This window comes from Thermobia domestica, chromosome 9 (genome assembly GCF_964235325.1).
Source record: "Thermobia domestica chromosome 9, izTheDome1.hap1.1, whole genome shotgun sequence".
NCBI lineage: Eukaryota > Metazoa > Arthropoda > Insecta > Zygentoma > Lepismatidae > Thermobia > Thermobia domestica.
The window spans coordinates 178,487,204-178,505,819 of NC_137462.1; the positions used below are offsets into that span (position 1 = coordinate 178,487,204).

The 18,616-nt window shown below is 35.1% G+C and overlaps 1 protein-coding gene across 5 annotated transcripts in view; it reads right to left on the reverse strand.

Annotated features, from left to right (window-relative positions):
* The window catches only part of LOC145660465 (uncharacterized), a 146,643-nt gene that overhangs the window by 105,212 nt on the left and 22,815 nt on the right, over positions 1 to 18,616 (reverse strand). For all 5 annotated transcript variants that reach the window (XM_081725524.1, XM_081725526.1, XM_081725523.1 and 2 more), the window contains exons 5-6: positions 8,738 to 8,855; positions 4,991 to 5,139 (exon numbers count right to left, since the gene is read on the reverse strand). In XM_081725524.1, coding sequence (XP_081581650.1) covers positions 4,991 to 5,139; positions 8,738 to 8,855 — 267 coding nt within the window. The remainder of the gene's footprint in view (positions 1 to 4,990; positions 5,140 to 8,737; positions 8,856 to 18,616) is intronic.

Consider the following 18,616-nt stretch of genomic DNA (forward strand, 5'->3'; position numbering starts at 1 on the left):
ACCAGAAGCAGAATATCAGGAATGTGTGTGTGTAGAAATAGCACCTGAAGCACTACGACGTGTGTGGTAGTGTACGACATCGTATTCACATATGTTGCCACCAGGTGGGAAACCAATTTGAACATTTGTTCCAATAGTGCTCAGGACTGTTGTGTCTGGAAGCGTATATCGTGTGTGCATAAGGTACATGAATTTATTCTCAGTAATATGTACAGTCTATCCAGTAAACTTTGTAAGCAACAGTATCAGTTGCAGTTTAACTACATTATGTATTTCGCATCTTAAACGATTTTCACAACCAACTTCCAACTTGTTACGAATTTCATCCCCCTCCTGCGACCGTTTCTGCATCCCACGATGCTAATGATTGCAACCGAAATTTGTAGTATTCTTGTTTCTTCCCTACGGCATAATTTTTGTTTCCTTTCCGTTCAATGATTGTGTGAACTAATTTCTATTGTAACATTATGACTGACACTGCTGCTTTTCCAATTACCAATGTAGAACCAAAACTGCTGGTCCGATTTGAAAATTTCCAACTCTCTATATTGAAAACCTGTAAGTTCCACAGACTTGGGTCTCTCTTGGTTTTTTCGTATCTGCACTCAAAACAAAGTTGGCTTATAACAAAGTACTTTAGTGACGCCTTGTGTGTGTGTATATATATATATATATATATATATATATATATATATATATCTCAGGGTGTCTACTGAGTTTCATTTTCAAAATTCCAATATATTCTGTATAACTATCAGCAAAATTCCAGTACCTAATACAATGATTTTTTAAAGTTCTTTAGAAATAATCACACTCTTGATGATTTTAGGTTTGTAATTGTTTTACCATCAAAAGAATATTTTAATAAATTTAGTTAGCCTTGATTTTTTAAAAATATAAGTGATTTTTTAACATTTTTAAAGGGCCTTCCAACTCTCCTCACAGCCCTCCACTCCACAAATTGCTTTAAATGTCTAATTACAAAGTATCACATAACACACACTGTGTAAGTAAATAGTTCTTCAGTAGATTCTGTACCAGGCTTATTCTACCAAGTAAAGAAAGTAAAAACTTGTTCTAAATAATAAGTCATAAGACAGATACATACATATTTGTGAATTTTAATTATTAATTCACAATGATTATATCTTACACTCAAAAGGTACACGCATTTAAGACAGTATCTTTTTTTTAAACTTGTCACCCCCTTTTCCAGTTCTTCTGTTTCTTCCTTAGCACTCTGCATAATGCGTTTCTTCAATTCTAATTGTTTTATTTCTTTTGCTGCTAACTTTCTTTTGGCTGCATTATCTACCCTCCTTTTATATTTTTCTAAAGCTTCATTTCTTAATGTTGATGAATTTTTGGACTCATGAATCTTCTTCTTCAAAACAGTAATAGCTAATACCGCACCAGCTGCAGATACTCCATAATACATCACAAGCTGTGCAATCAAGCTATTTTCATGAAGATTCTCTACTATGCATTCTTTATTTATGGGAAAACCTCTTTCAATAGCAGCGGTGCCGGGAAACAAAACCAGCACTTTTTGTGTGAAGTGGATCAGTTCTTTGGAAACATTGTGTTGAAAATTGGCAGTGCTTAGAAAATGGTCCAATCAATCAGTTTTGGGATGAAAGTTGTTTACTTTTTCCTAAGATGAGAAATCTAAGCAGTCTAGTTTTGCAGTATCAGCTTCCATACTCGATAATTGATTTCTCTCAACAATAACTTCTAATGCAGCTGTTACCCTGTAGGTCTTAATAGACGAATTGGTCATAATTCTAGGATTAAAGCAGCTGACACTTCTAACAAACTTGAAAGCAAGGGGCTTTTGACAAAATACTTATGCATATATCATTAAGGAATTCTATGGTCTCCATAGAACTGAAGAACTTTCCCATTTTTTATTGCCTTACCTTTTAAAGCTGTTGGGGCTGCAAATCCAATGTCAACAACACGGAAGGTCTTCAGGTTTGCTGTCTTCTTCAAATCAACTGAGAGAATTTTCTTACTAGTATTTGCCGACTTCAAAACCTGACTCTTTATAATTTTTCCCAACGGGTGTAGAAGCACAGTACTCAGATCAGTGAACATAAAAGGTAAAGAGGACCATTACTTTGATATTTGGAGAGACACTGTTCTAGTTCAAGAGAAAGAGAATCGCACGAATGCTAACTGGGAGCAGGTCATTTCTTGCAAAACGTTTTATAATTACAAAGCATCAACCTAGTTCTTAACATGTGGCAGCATTTCCACAGCTCTTTCAATAACTTTTGAGTTTGCGACTCATCTGATAGGGCAAAACTTCAGAGGAAAGATATGTGATCCTGTTGTGCGTTTCTAATCTGCGAGTCTACTTGGGTAGTTCTTGAAGTAATACAGACAGCGCAAAAGTCTGTGAATATTCCATTCGGAATTGTGCACCGTTTTATATGCACCATGAAGCACGTACCAAAGTCCAACAGCTTCGGATATGAAGGTGAATCATCCAAGTACTTCTTTAGGTCGTTTGAAAACTTTAGGTTTACATTCGGCCCGTCCATTGATACTTGCATCTTTTTCGCATCCAAGCCAGTGTCTCTTAAGTTTTGCAAAATGTCATCAGAAGATCCTCAGCAGTAACATGACCTAACAATACGGACGTAAGATATCTCGTTTGAAGTAAATTTCCGTCCCAAAATCTAATAACTATATCCATTTGACCCATCTGAGCGCCAGAATTTAAACTTTTATCAAAAGAAATACAGAAGAAAAGCCACTCTTTAACCACGTTTGTCAAAGTACGGACCCAGTCATGGGCCCCGAAAGGGACGGCAGGGTGGGACCCAATCCCCTCCCCCCGGCTCACGAAAATGTATTACATTTCTTAAAATTTTCTTCATACAAATAAAAAATACCAAACGTAATATAGCAACCAGGGATTTGAGCCCCCCCTCTAGAAAATTTTCTTCCGGCGTCCATGAATCCAGTCCATATGTAACTAGGTATCCAAGTTTATCCTTGTGCATCTTGAACTTCTTCGCAATTTCGCTGTCGGGAACCATCACTTTAAAAAGATCACTACAAATGCCAGCACTTCTAATAAACGAATGGTCATAACTTAATTAATAGCTTACAATATTTCTGAAGTAATAGCTTCATCCTCGATGATAAAATTGTTAAGAGTACTTCTAGGCATAACACAAGTATTGGATGTCCTGTTATCAATAACACAAGTATGTTCGTTATTAACAATTGAAGTTTGCACTTCAAAAAGTCAGCTTTCACTGAACCAGAGTTTGTAGTTGATGGAGCAGCATTCACAGGAACAGAGTCTGTATTGCTTCCTTGACAGGTACCATGTGAAACAGGTTTTTGCTCGAACTTGAAGAACTTACTCTTTCAATATGAGTTTTACTTTTGGCATGAGATCGAATTGAAGACACTCCCATGTTGCTAACATCAAAACTGGTTATACACAAAGAGCAATACTCTTTATACTTATCATTTTCCAACCCTTGAAGCTAATTCTAATCTGAATTTATTGTTTTGTCTAACCATTCATCTTCGAAAGAAGTCTTTTCTCTATTTTACTCACTGTCTCTGAGAAGATAAGTGCAACACTAATGTAAGTAAGGAAATAAATAACAATGGATACAGTATATTATATATAAAATATACTCAGGGCTACAAACTAGCTGTAGGGTAAAATTTACTGACAAAAATGTTAAAATACTGACTAAATACCTGACATTACTGACATCAATCCTTATTTAAAATATGTAGTAGGCTCGGATATAATATAAAGACTATAATAAAAAATCAAATAATTAACTGATTTTAAAATTGGCCACCTTCTCTCCATTAAGCAGCTACGAAAATTGAAATTCGATCCTTAAATGACAAAGGAACGCGATAAATAGGTAATGCTGTGCTATCACCGAAGCCCAGAGAAAGTAATGGATACTCACTCCAATTCCCTTGCTTCCTTTTTAATGTACAATATAAAAACAAAGAAGTACGTACACAAAAATGTGTACTGCATTGTGTACGACCAAAAAAAAAAAAAAAAAAAAAAACCTAACAACACTTCGTAGACTTAAAAAATTATTTCTTCAAAAATCAATAATTAATGCGGCCAGCAAATAAATAAATAACATAAAATAAAATAAAAAAATAAATTACATTAAAAAAGAATAGTGCTGTTAGTTTCCCATCATTAGGTATACTTTTACCGACTTTACTGACTAGTTTACAGCTCCCCGTATACTGTACTTGAAGTATTGGATATAATATAATGCCCATTGTTATTATACGTGAGGTACTAAAAAGAAAAAAAGAACGGAAGCTGAACACAGTATTGGTAGAGACGTGGGAGTTAGTGACTATCTACAACCACAAGAGAGATGATGTCACGTTTTAACGTCAGATCGTTGAGTAAAATCACAATTTATTATTTCAGTACCGTACTGTACTGTATTGCATACGTATTGTTGTTCTATAAAATCACTTTTTCATCACCTGAAACTTAATTTCACTACTTTCATGATCCTTTGACTGACAACCCCAAGTCATGATTTTCGTGGCCTGTAGACACCCTGCTCGGAGACCAGATACAGTGAGCCAAGAGCATTATTTGTATTATCTAAATGTATTATTAAGTTATATTATAACTTGTTTAAATAATTGTATATTATTCTATTCTAGTTATAATGCAAGATTGTTATCACTCTGCAAAAATACAGGGTAGACCATAAAGAATGATAATATTTGTATGTTTCATAATTTTTCCAGTAGTGGATCAAAAGTCCAGTATATTTCAAGTATTTTCAGTATCAAAATTAAATTCCAGTATAATTTCAGTATTTCCAGTATCAGTAGACTCCCTGTATATATATATATATATATATATATATATATATATATATATATATATATATATATATATATATATATATATATGATATAAAATTAAAAACCCTTAAGAACTAAAAAATAAATAAAGTACCTTAGAGAATTCGACGAATCCAATATTACACTGTCTTCTACATCACCCCATTTAGAAAAATAATTTGAAATTGTTTCCTCCGAAATTCGTTTGTCTATATTTCCTATAAACAATTTCCTCAAGTGCTCAGGCTCTTTCTTCTCATCATCCTGTAAACAAAATGGTAAAGTTTTAGGAAGAAAAAACCATCAATGTAAAGTAAAATATCAAAATTTCATTTTGAAACATTGTATATATATTACCATTATAATAAAAATAACATGACCATACAACAGTAACGATTGAAATGAAAATTGTTTGCTGTGATGAATCACCCAGTAATTCCCAGAGAAAAAGAAAAAAATATCTTGTATCTAGGCACACATTAAGATATCTACGAGGAAACTAAAACTTATATTGCGATATGAAGAACCCTTTTGGATTAGTTGCATCGGAGTAAAAGAAAAAAAATTTAGTTACAAAGAACAAAATATATTTTAAATCCAGAAAAGTTATCCGTTGCTCTAAAGTTGTCTCGTTCTAAACGGGAATCAACACGTGCAATTGTGTTTAACTAAGCTTTCGAACGGAGAGGAAACAGCTGCAAAAATATGACCTTTAAAAGTACGTGGGTAGATTGTTTGTTTGTATATTTGTTGAAATTTAGCGTTTCTTTTCAGCATTGAAGCTATCTGAGACATGGAAATACAGTTTGACGTGGAATCCGATCCACAGTAATGCGTTGAAATACTTTCATGCTCTCCCATTGGAAATTGGAAACTAAATGTAAAACCAGGCGCACGTATTACCCACCAGATCAGCACGGAGGGTAGATGATTTCTAAACGAGACAGTAGATAAACACAAGAAATTTGACGAATATATCGATCCTTAAACGAATTTCGACAAACCTTTAAATAATAAGTGGATAAAGAATATAATTATTATTGCATATTTCTTCTGAACCGTTGTATACAAAACCACGAAAATAGGTTAGCGAGTGTTTTTATTTTTTAAATACACATAATGAATTCATTAATTTACTCGAACGCTACAAATTTACTCCTTCAAGGTGAAGAAGGAATTCAATATGACACGCAGGATGAGAAAATATTTCCTTATTGGAAACTGAGAAATTAAATCCGACACATAGGAATTCAAAATGAAAAAATCCTTTTGCATTCATTTACAGGAATAAGTAGAGAACAAATATATGGCAGACGCAAGACGATATTTTTTTCTTTTATGTTGCAAATAGAGACGCACATTTTATACATGAAGCATATTTGATAACAGAATACATATATCACATCCAGTTGCACGAATTTAAGATATTCAACCCCGAAGAGGTAACACACGAATTCAGTTTGGGGGACGTACGGAGAGGGTGAAGTTAAATATCACGACACGACATTTTATATACGTTGGTTATAAAATAAAATACTAAAAACATAGTACAGACATGTTTACATTTACAATAATAATGCAAACGTTTGATATAATGTTCTGCGTTGTCACACTTTTTCCTAAGTCCCTGGTAGGATTCATATATTGCTGGAGAATTCATTTCTGTTGATCTCGGAGAAGACCTCCCCCCCCCCCCCCCACCTACGAAGCGTAGCAGGACGGAATAAATTGCTTGGGTTCATATTCGATGAGTACGGTGTATGTTCAAAATCCCTTCAATGCCACTTAGGCAACAACTGGATCATTGTGCCTTTACGTGAAAACATGCGTTGTCATGCAAAGTGCTGTGTTTTTCAGAAAATAAACATGCTTGCCGCTCATACCAAGACGCAAGTGATGCTCGAGGAAATGCTGGTAGGACGTTGAGGTTAACTGCAGGTTCTACATGACTTAAGGTATTATCTTAATTATATGCCACTGGGTTCCTGTAATTTTTTATTGCAGCGATATGTGGTGGCGCCGCTCATTCGATTCATGCTATAATTCAGATCGTAAGTCCGTATCCTGGTCTCGTCAATCACAGCAATACGTCGCAGAAATTCATTTCCTTAGATACAGAATTTGTCGAGATGGATACCAATTATTGTGTACCAGTGATACTTCAAGAGGTGGTAGGGAACCCAGCGTGCCGCGATTTTCTTCAAGTGAGTTTCTCTATCAGCTCAATATCTACAAGCTCACTGTTAGCCTACTAATTATCGATTTCAAGATCTACACCTAACTCCAACTGCTCCTTCGTTAACGAACGGACCACCATATTGGCTCATACGGCGAGATTCTTCCGGCCTGATTGAAACACCTTGATCCATCGTGCAACGTCCGATTTATTAGCACATTGTTGTCACATAATCTATGTAATCCTTTATGATACGAAGATGATTTTTTAAAATCACGAATTAATGGTATTTTTATTCAAGAGTGTTATTAAAATATCGTACACATGCTTTAGGAAACCTCACACAATATCGGATATTTCAACTATGCATAGCACCACAACTACTCGCAATACCGACTGCTTCGGAATTGCACACCTCGACTACGGTTCAGACTTTTCTAGTGCACGATGGTATGCGCATACTTGCTTTCGACAAAGTTACAAGTAATATAGTTACACCCCACGTATTTAATAATCAGAATACAAATATTCAATCATTTACTCGCATTCTCCGATATAAGTTTTGAAAACAAAACCTGAAGGAATGGGAAAAATGAATTCAATACAGTACACATGAAAAGCTTCATTTCGTCTATTGGACATAAGGCAAGAAATATTTTACTTGGGTCCTTTTGATACACATAATAGAATATCATTCACTGGCAGTAGATTCCATCCCGAAAGGGAGAATTTAGTTATTAATGTTTCTTCTGAACTGTAACACAGAAAAGTGTCAAGATTCGATACGTGGATGCCTTTTGGTAAAGAGAATACGAATATATCACTGACCTGACGGATGCAGGAAGAGAGAAACTGTTAAACAGTTAGACTACGAGGTGATTGGTGTGAGGTATTTCTGGCTCCAGTGAGTTCAAACGTTTATGAACGAGTTTCCCGAGCTTGAACTCGGAACTTGTTTCTAATATGTATTGTACTTCTGTCAATTTTATATTTTATCAGGCACAGAATAGGTACTCCAGCTAGTAAAACTTAACAAAATAAGCATATACTAAACTACAATAAAAGTAACAAAAATAGCATGCTTATACCCATGTAGCTAAATGGTTAGCGTTACCGATTTTGATCCGAGAGACTATTCGGTTTCCGGTAGAAACGCAAGTGATTTGAATCTCATGTTAAACTATAAGGCTACATTTGAGTTAAAAAGGGGCAGCTACACTAAAATCAATCACCAAACAACTTACTTGTTGCTCTCTTTAAGTATGTTACTTGCTACTGTATATCATAAATGTTTTTCATTAACACTTTAATTAAAATTTCCTGTATTATTTATTTAGATCTATATAGATTTGATTTGCAGAACAGTCATGTGGTTATTAACTTATATGATCAATAGCTAGGGGTAGAACATTTTAAACTTACATGTCTCAATTGGAATTAGAATAATCACAGCATTAGCCAATGCACCTCTTCACTTATTTGTTGTATATACTTTAAAACGAAACAAAGAACTATTCCGATAAGAAGGAGGATCTTTCCAATTTGGAAGGAAGCATCTTTCATACCTGAGATATTAGCTATTACATTTTATTTTTGAGTGACTGATCTTTCAATAACTGATGCCTTAATTTTTTCAATCTTCCTATCATCTCCAGGAACCTCTTTTGCAAGAGAAAATATGCTTACCTGTCTCGGCAACGCTCTTCGGACAATGATTTCCTGATCATCTATTTTATGTTCTGTTATTGATAATGCTTTTTCTACCATATCAGATTCAGAGTAGATCACGTAACAAGTCTTTGTGCTGAAATTAAAAAAGAAAAGAAATCCTATTTGATATATTTTCTTGTAATAGTTCCTAAATGCTACAAATTATCTCAAAGCAAAAAGTTTAATTTTGTACAATTCAACAAAAGACTTCTAAACTGGATCGCACATAGGTAAAGTCAAAGTTTAACGTAGAGCTTCCAAATTATAAATATATTCTTTAACAGTGTGATTTCCTATTTGTAGCCCTCCCCATTAGTGTAGTGGCTTTCGTGTGTGCCTTTGGTGCACATAACCCAGGGTTTGAAACCCGGTGGGAGAGCAGAAAAAAAATCATTTTACAATCATTCACTTTTCATTAATCATTAGTCTCCTTTGGCCAAAAGGGTATAATTGTGAGACGATAAACTGAAAAAAAAAATGATTTCACTTTTCCTTTTTTGTACATATTATTATTATTATTATTCCGAATAGTTAGTGAACAAATTTTTGTCCTTGTGATTCAAGATTTGGTTTCCGATAAAATCCAGAATTTTTTGTTTTGTTCCAGCACGATGAGTCGATTGAAGAACAACTGAATTAAGATGTAGTGAATTCTGACCTTAGAAAACTAAAAATAACTGCGATGACAGCCAATGTGCTGACACACATCATCCAACTAAAAGTCGTCCGGCAGGCAGCTATACGCCTCTAATACCAGAATGGTTATTTTCTTATCATAATTCATATTCCTTGATTTTTTTCTTTTTTCGAAGATTAATGAAAACTTTTACATTTTTGTAGAAGGTTACTAAACAGTTTCGCAAATTCTAACTGCTTGCTCAACTGAAAAAAAAAAAAAAAAAAAAAAAAAAGTACAGATCAAATTCTGGGTACAATAGTGATATTTGCTAAAATCTTTGCCATACTGTTTCGATGGTCTCTGGCATCAATTCTCTGGCATCTGTATTCAATTCTCATTTCCAAAAGTTGTTACATGTAACCTCTCGAAAAAATACATTGAAAGGTGAAGACCGTTAAAAAAGTGGAGATGAATTGGCTGTATTTACACATATTTGCGATAATGTTTAGTGTACTTATCTTCCTGTTAAGGCAAAGATGATGAATGTTGTAACAAAAGAGAAAATACGTGAAAAACTTTGTCGCTAACACTAAAATATATTTTTAGGTTCCCTCTCTGAGATAACGAACAATTGAAAGAGGCTAGCGATGTGTGTGAGAGAAGTTAGTTTTGACGCAGCATATTTTTATGTAGCAGAATATGTATTTTCTTGAATACAAGGAAGCCGATGATTTCCAGAAAATTACATTTTGTAACAACCTGATGTGTAAAAGTGTAATAAACTGAAGTATTGAGCCACTGAATCAGTGTTTTCTTGAGTTAATTTTCCACTTGAAATAAATATTTCCTTTTGTTTAGGTTCAAAGCAGGGTCTTCAGTTTTTATGAAGGATGATTCAAATACGCTTCTGTCGGTGATGGGAGAACCGGATGTAATACTTTAATGCTTGTAATGCTTGTAGATGTTTTGAAAGGACTGAAGTGGTTGGATCTTTATCCTTAGATTCCCTAGTATGTTTCTTTTTCACCCAAGATGTTCTTTTTTGGAATGTCTATGTAAGATTGTAGATATGAACAAGTAACTTTATAGACTTCTGGAGAAGTAAGAGGATCACTGTAATTCTTGTATTCTGACAATAATTTTTCAAAACTTATGCCTGATTTTACGGAAAAATTCAACCCGGAATTAGTTCATTTTTTCAAAGTTTAGGGGAAATGCTTGGCCAAAAGGGCTAGAGAAATCCATTGGCTCTGAGAATTTACCCTCAAGAATATCATTAATATTAAAAATGGGATCTATTGATTGGTGCATGTCAATCTTTCTCTGGACTTACTTTTCTTTTATTTTGTATATTTGGATGTGAACAGTGACCATAAGTAATTACAAAAAAGAAAAAATAAGACTTGATACAGGTAAGCTAAAGAACAAAGAAATTCAAGAAAGTTACACAAGAATGGCAGTAGATAAGATAGCACAAGAACCAATGAAAGAAGAAATTAACAAGGAACGGTCATTCATAAAAACTGGATTGCTTACTACCACAAAGGAAGTATTATGTCACGAAGGAAAGATAGCAAGGAAACAATGATTCATCATGGAAATTCCAGACTTAATGGATGAAAGCAGGAAACTGAAGAATATCAACAACAATAAGGCTAAGACGCAGTATACAAGAATAAGAAATCAGATCATTCATAAATGCAGACTTGCCAAGGAGAAGTGGATAAAACAATAATAGGAAGAAACAGACAATGATATGAACACAAGAAGAGTAGGTGTTGCTTATACGAAGGTTAAGATGAACTTCAAAACACGGAGATCAAACACCAATGCACTAAAAATAAAGAAGGAAGGCTTATGACTGAAGCTGAAGATAAAGTGAAAACATGGGGGAAATGTTTACAAAACATCTATGGAAGCGATAAGCAATTAGGGGGATTATAAAATATGGAGAAAGTAGAAGAGACAAGAGGAAACTTCATACTCAAATCCGAGTACGACAAGACATAGAAGAGTTCCAGGTATAGATGAGATACTAGCAAAAATTAAACAAAGTGCGAGACAGGAGGTTTAGGACAGACTATATAAATTAATTAATAACATTTATGAAGAAGGGCAAGTGCCTATTGACTTCGAGACCAGTGAGATAGTGCAATACCAAAAACAGTAGGTACTGAGAAATGCGAGAGTCACAGGACGAAGCTTGCTTACGCATACTTCAAAAATCTTGACAAAGTTATAATCTATAGAAGATTGGAGTCCAAGGTAGAAGGAGTACTAGCGGATGACCAGTTTGGATTCAGAAAGAGAACAGGAACGAAGAAAGCAATATTGAATTAAGAGAATTGCTAGAAGAAAAAACTTAAGTGGAAAGAATAACTAATGTAACATTTGTTGACCTTGAAAAAGCACTTGATAATATAGAATGGAACAAAATGTTCAAAATTCTGAATGAAGCAGAAATAAACTATAAGGAGTAAAGAATAATATATAACCTGACAAAGAACAGGAGTCAACATCTGAGATAAAAGCAGAGAGGGAGAGAAAGAAGCAGCAGCAATTCAGAAAGGGGTTAGAAAGGATGTTCATTGTCACCAATAGTGTTTAATCTCCACATTGAAGAAGCAATAAAAAGACATTCACAGTATAGGAATAACTGTTCATAGGCAGAAAATACGCAAGCTTAGATTTGCAGACGATATCGTAATGCTGGCTCACATTGAGAAAAAAAAATTAAGACAGGTCCAAACGTTACGCAACAGCTACTTAGTAACAAATTCAACATGAAGATTAACAAGAACAAAACGAAAGTTATAAGATGCGCTAGAAAACAAACAAGAAAAATTAAGGTCAAAATAGATCATCTAGTGGAAGAAGTGCAGGAACTCTATTACTAAGACAATAACATAACGAGCGATAACAGATGCAAACAAGATCTACGATCCAGAGTAGCTTAGGCAAAGAAGACATTTGAAGAAAAACAGAAGCTTCTAACCGGAAGCATCGGCATAGAACTGAAGAAAATGTTAATGACAGCATATATGTGTGGAGTGTAGTACTATGGATTTGAGATACGGACAATAGAAGAATAGGAAAAACAGGAGAATGAAAGTTTTTGAAATGTGATGCTATAGAAGAAGGATGAAATTAGATGCACTGACAAGTATCAAATGAGAGAGTACTTGAAATGGTAAGAGAAAAAGGGAGTATATTGAAGAATATTTCCAAAAGACGAGATAGGACGATTTGACACATTATGAGATCTATTATGAAAATTTTTGAGAAAACATGCAATGTTTTGTACATGGAACTGCCTGTAAAAGCCTGTCAGATTTTGACAGGCATTATACAGGCGCCTGTTTCGGCGAAAACACATGTAAAGAAAATATTACAGACACATTGTCTTTAGGTGATATGCATGTCGAAAAAGTATTAAACTTTTGTTGGAAATTTTGCACGGAAACACGCGTTGTACAGAGCTTGTATATTAAAATGAGAACATACAATGTACACGTAATCACTCACATGCGATAAATGGAGGGAATATGCGCATGTAAAGTATCTTGAATGGATTGTTGATAACATTCACAATACAGTAAGAACGAAAAGTACAAGAAAGGTGCCTGTTTATCAACATGTAATATATATGTGTGACATTCGCATTACATGAAAATACCATGCATTAGCGTATAGTATGGAAAGCGCATGATGCAGAATATGTTATTTTACATTTATCATTTTCGTGTACATGCTAAATGTGTAACTCCCGTACGTGCAGTGTACAGGCAATGTACAGATGAACGGGAACATGCAATGATCATGATTACCAATAAATGGGTTAAATAGATATGTGTGGTGAACAAGGTGGATTGGAGCTAAACATTCACGTTATAGGCATAGGAGACATGCAATATTCAGGCACAATTCTCCAATTCGATATTCGCTATGCAAGGTCCTGATACATGTATAATACATGGGATAACAACTGAATACATTGTCTGTATTATCTCCGTGTAGATGCGAAGTGTGAAACTACCTATATGCAATGTGCAGGTAAACGGAAAATGTAATGATCATGATTGCCAATAAATAGGTTAAACAGGTGCAAGCAATGAACAAGGTTGATTGGAGTGAATCATTCATGTTACAGGTGTAGGAAACATGTAATATTCAGGCACCAAGTCTCCTGTTTGTCATGCATATATGCAGGGGCGGACTGGCCCACCCTGCTACCCTGCAAATGTAGGGTGGGCCCCTCCACCAATTTTAAAAAGATGTGCTCAATTAAACCTACCAGCATCAAAAATATGGCAGGGTAACTCCCGCAAACTTGTGTTTTGCATAAAAAAGACGTAAAGTTAAACTTTCATGAACAGACCTTATTCTTCTTCACGTTTATCGACTTGAAAAGGTTCCGCCTATGAAACAATCAGGCCCTAAAACATTGCGGGGTTTGTGATACAGCAGCTGTTAAAAACGAGCACGTTAACTATGTACTACTTTTTTTAAATATAAGAAACACAGTAGATTTCAGGCTGTTATTGGATTTGGATACCACTGCCTACTCCGGTCCTTTTACAAGCCGGCGAGTGGTGATGTTTTAAAGAAACAATAGTTTCGTAGATACTGTTATTGTGGAAAGTGGAAGTGGAGCCGAAATGCTTTGTCCTCAGACCAAGCTTCGAAGAAAGAAATCGGATCAGGCTTCGGTTTTTTTTTTTTTTTTTTTTTTTTTCAGTGCGGTAAAGCAAAAAGAAATTAGTCGCCACTATCAACGATTGTTTTATACAAACCTCAAACAATTACTATGAAGTTGCTACCCTCGGCTCGTGTTTTATTTGTACGTATATTACAACGAAGAGCAAATCCGATAGCAGCAATTCAATTATTGGAACACCAGTTACGTGTCGTTTGTCGTGGAAGACAGATGTGGTTGTGTCAGTGTGGATGGTAGGAGTGATTGTAAGATTACTATAAAGAAAAAATATAAAAGTGGTGCTAAAAAGCGAGAACAAAAACGAAGATGTGATTTACAAAAAGCTGCATCTGACCCAAGACAACGTAGGCTATTTGAATCTGTGAAGCCTCAAGAAACAAATGAGCGTGATGTGACTCATTCGAGTACTGCAGGACGGTTGCCAGATTTTTTTTTTTTTTTTTTTTTGTTTTGTTTTGTTTTTCTGTCTAAGGTGTTTATAAATTATAATGTATACACAACGTCTTTGGATGATTTCAGTCAATTGTAGCTTATCTTTTATGGCTACTTTTACTTGAAATTACACAACTTTAACAGGCGAACACGAAATTAACTGAACTGTTTGCTGCCGCGTAGTGCTTTCAAACGGGTCAGATCAGGCTTTCATGGGTCAGGGGTCGAGTCAAACCTGCTTGAGACACGGGTCGGGTCAGGTCACCTACGCTAGGGTCAAGGCAGGGCTGCTCTAGCCACGGGTCGGCTCGGGTCAACTTTCTTATGCGCCGTTTCGGCTAAATCCTTCTCGGGTCGAGTTGAACGTCGACCCGACCCGACTCATGACCCGAATAGGTTTTAGCCGAAACGACGCATAAGAAAGTTGACCCGAGCCGACCCGTGGCTAGAGCAGCCCTGACCCGACCTGTGACCCAAGAAGGTTCGACTCGAGCCATGGTTAGATTCGGAACCAAGCACAGCTCAAAAAACTTAATCCGAATGTTCAGTATGTGCATTGTCTCGCGCATGTTCTAAATTTGGTAATGATAAATGCAACAGAATGTTGCAAAGTCGCAAAAGACTTTCTTGGGTTACTTGGTGACAGTTATTTTCATCTGCGATTCATATAAAAGAATGCAAGTGTGGATTAAGTACAATGAAGAAAATTCAAGTGGTAGACAGCTACTTCGCCGATTACAAAAAATAAATCTGACAAGGTGGTGGAGTAAAGATCTAGCTCTAAAGAGTATCTTTGATGATTTTTCGACACCTTTGCAAGATCGGAAGAGGTTCATGACGCTACTTCAATGTCTACTCACTATTGCAAGTATGAGTGATTTTCAAGCAGAAGTCACATTTAAAGCCAAGTGTTTGGTTTAGAACTGGTGTAAATTTGAAAACATTCTTGTGGCTTTTGTTTTCAGCCAACTTTTTCACCTATGTACACCTACTTCTCAGTATTTGCAAAAATCTGGTTTGGATTATCTATCGGCTACAAAAATGATTTGTACGTTACAATCAGACTTAAAGCAAAAACGGAACGTGTTTCGTTCTATTGAAACTAAAGCTTTGGAGTTTGCAAATGACTTGAAAAGACAATTGAAGGATGCAGGATACGATGTTGCAGTTGAAACTTCTCTCCTTGCAAAGAGAATACCAGTAGCAACTCTTCAAGCACACGAGCTTTCCCATGATGAATTTTAGATTCTCCATCAAAAGTGTTTCAGATAAACGTTTTCAATGTTATTTTCAATACTGCAATTGAGCAATTACATTCTCGGTTTATCTGCAATGACAGTCTCATGAAGAGCATTGCATGGCTGGATCCTACCCGTTTCCAAGAGATAAGTACTTTAGAAGAACTACCAGATTCAGCTCTCAATACTCTACCACATTATTGCAAAGTGGAAAGAGAACAAATTCAAGAGGAAATACTCCAATTTGCTCGTCATTATAGGGACTATAATCCACCAATATGTAAAAAGCAAGATATTTTAAGAAATGAGTACGGCAGCGAGCAATATGCTCATAGTAGAGAAAAAGAGGAAAATGAAGAAGAGGAAGATGAATGGAAATGCAAACCTGCAAGACAGTGTAAAGTGTGTCTAGTTTGTGCACTGCACCTGCTTCACGAATTAAATCTTTATGGTCCATTGTATCCATCGTTGTATAAAGCGTATAAGTATGTTCTAACTCTATCGTGTACCCAAGTATCATGTGAAAGAATTTTCTCGATTATGAAAGTGATCAAAAATCGGTTGCGTTCATCGCTTGGACAAGATTTGTTGGAAGACTTTATTCTTTTATACATAGAAAGATCATACGTTTGATTACGACAAAGTGATTGACGATCTTGTATCTAGCTCCAAAGAATTAGGTAGACATTTGAAATTGTGAGTGTAACTGAGGCATAATGAAGATATTAATATTAGAATACATTTCTGGCATTAATATTAATATTATATTATATTAGGTTACAGTATGCAATTCAGTAGAAATTTCAACCAATTTGATATTAGAACTGATTTATGAGGAAAGAAACTTACATTATTTCTGTCAGTGCTTTAATTTTTTAGTGTTTCAAAGTTGACTTGAGATTAGTTTTTACTTATTGCACATGTATATATTTTGGGTTTTCTAAAACATGACATTCATTTGTTTAAATAAATGGTTTAAATTCATTACATAAAAAAACAATAGCACTATATAAATAACTGAAAGCACCAATTCCGGTATTGTGTGTGTTTACAATAAAAAATGACAATGCCAATTACACACTGTATGAGTTACTATTAAAATGTTCCTACTTCAGATTTTTTGTAATTAATGTTTTGCTTTTGAATGAATATATGGGATACTATTTATGGGTTCGAAGATGGACTTTTATATGTAATACATATGAAGAATGCCAAGTACATTTTTTACATTTTTATACAGTGGGCCCTCATTTCAGTTTAGCAGGGTGGGCCCTATAGTTGCCAGTCCGCCCCTGCATATATGCAAGGTCCTGACACATGTATTGTACATTGGAATAGAATTGAACACATTGCCTGTAACATGCAAAGTGAGAACTCACCTACATGCAGTATACAGGCAATGTACAGGTGAATGGGAACATGCAATGATCATGGCTGCCAATAAATGGGTTAAACATATATGTGTACTGAGTAAATAGCTAAAACAGGTAAATGCGATGGACAAGGTTGATTAGTGTGAAACATTCACGTTACAGGCGTAGGGAACATGCAATATCCAGACATCAAGTCTCCACTTTGACATACACATATGCAAAGTACTGACACATATATATATACAGAGGCGTGCGCAGACCCTTGGATTAGATGGATCAAATAGTAGTATTACTCCTTAAAGTATGCAGCCTACATTCTAGTAATCCACCTGTAACATACATTTCCCACATATGTCACAGGTACAAGTAATTCACCTGTAACGCGCAGGTCTCATGTATATTATATGTACACTCATGTCCAAAATTATTGTCGCATGTCTATAAACATGTTGTTGTAGGCATATAAATTTAATAACGAATTCGCCCGGTATTTCTTATAATGTTAGTATGTGTATACTCGGCAAAGACATTTATGTGGCAAATTTCATGTCAAAAGAGCAGTAAATAAAAATAATAAAACGAAAATAAAACTTTCTTGTCCATTTAGCAACATTTTGTTTTACTCATTCTAATTTTTGTACTTAGAATTCTTTTCCTATGAAAATTACAACAAATATACATTTCCCGATTATACACACAATATAAGTATTAAAAGTACCCTGCAAAATCATTATCAAATTATATTCTTACAAGAAGACGGTTATTGATATGCGACAATCATTTGGGACATGAGTGTACATGTGATCAACATGCAGGTGATCTATACAATACATACCCAATTTATGAACAGGCAAACTGCATGTTACATGTAGCTCCTATGTACATGTTACCCACATGTCTCTTCTGCCGTATATATACATGGAACGTACATGTCTTATACGTGTCTAACACCTGTGACACGCAAATTTTATGTACACTTAATGCGATGTACTTTACATGTATATTCCGCTCACACGCTTACTAATTCGCTAACACCTGTATTTTACATGTATTTAACATTTCAACTACATTTTTATCAAATGAAAAGCAGCTGTCGTCAGATTCTTATGAGGTAACGTATATGTCAACTACATGGAATATGCCGGTTACGTACATGTCCTTCCACTCTCTACATGTTGTTTACACATATTTTTTACGTTGCAAGGTTGCAACCCTATCAACATGAAAACTATCTATTTCCGTGAAATGAACATGCAATGATCTTGAAACAAATCGATACCTGTCTCATGCGTTTAAAAGTGTTCCATTTTCAGGCGTATGTAAAAATATGTTTATGAATGTTTCACAGGCGCCTGTAAACCACCTGCATTTTCTGTCTGGGATATGGAGGAATGGAGTTAGTAGCTGTGGAGGGAATTGCTGAAGGAAAAATACCTACAAAATGAAATGAAATGAAATCTTTAAGTTTTACGTCCC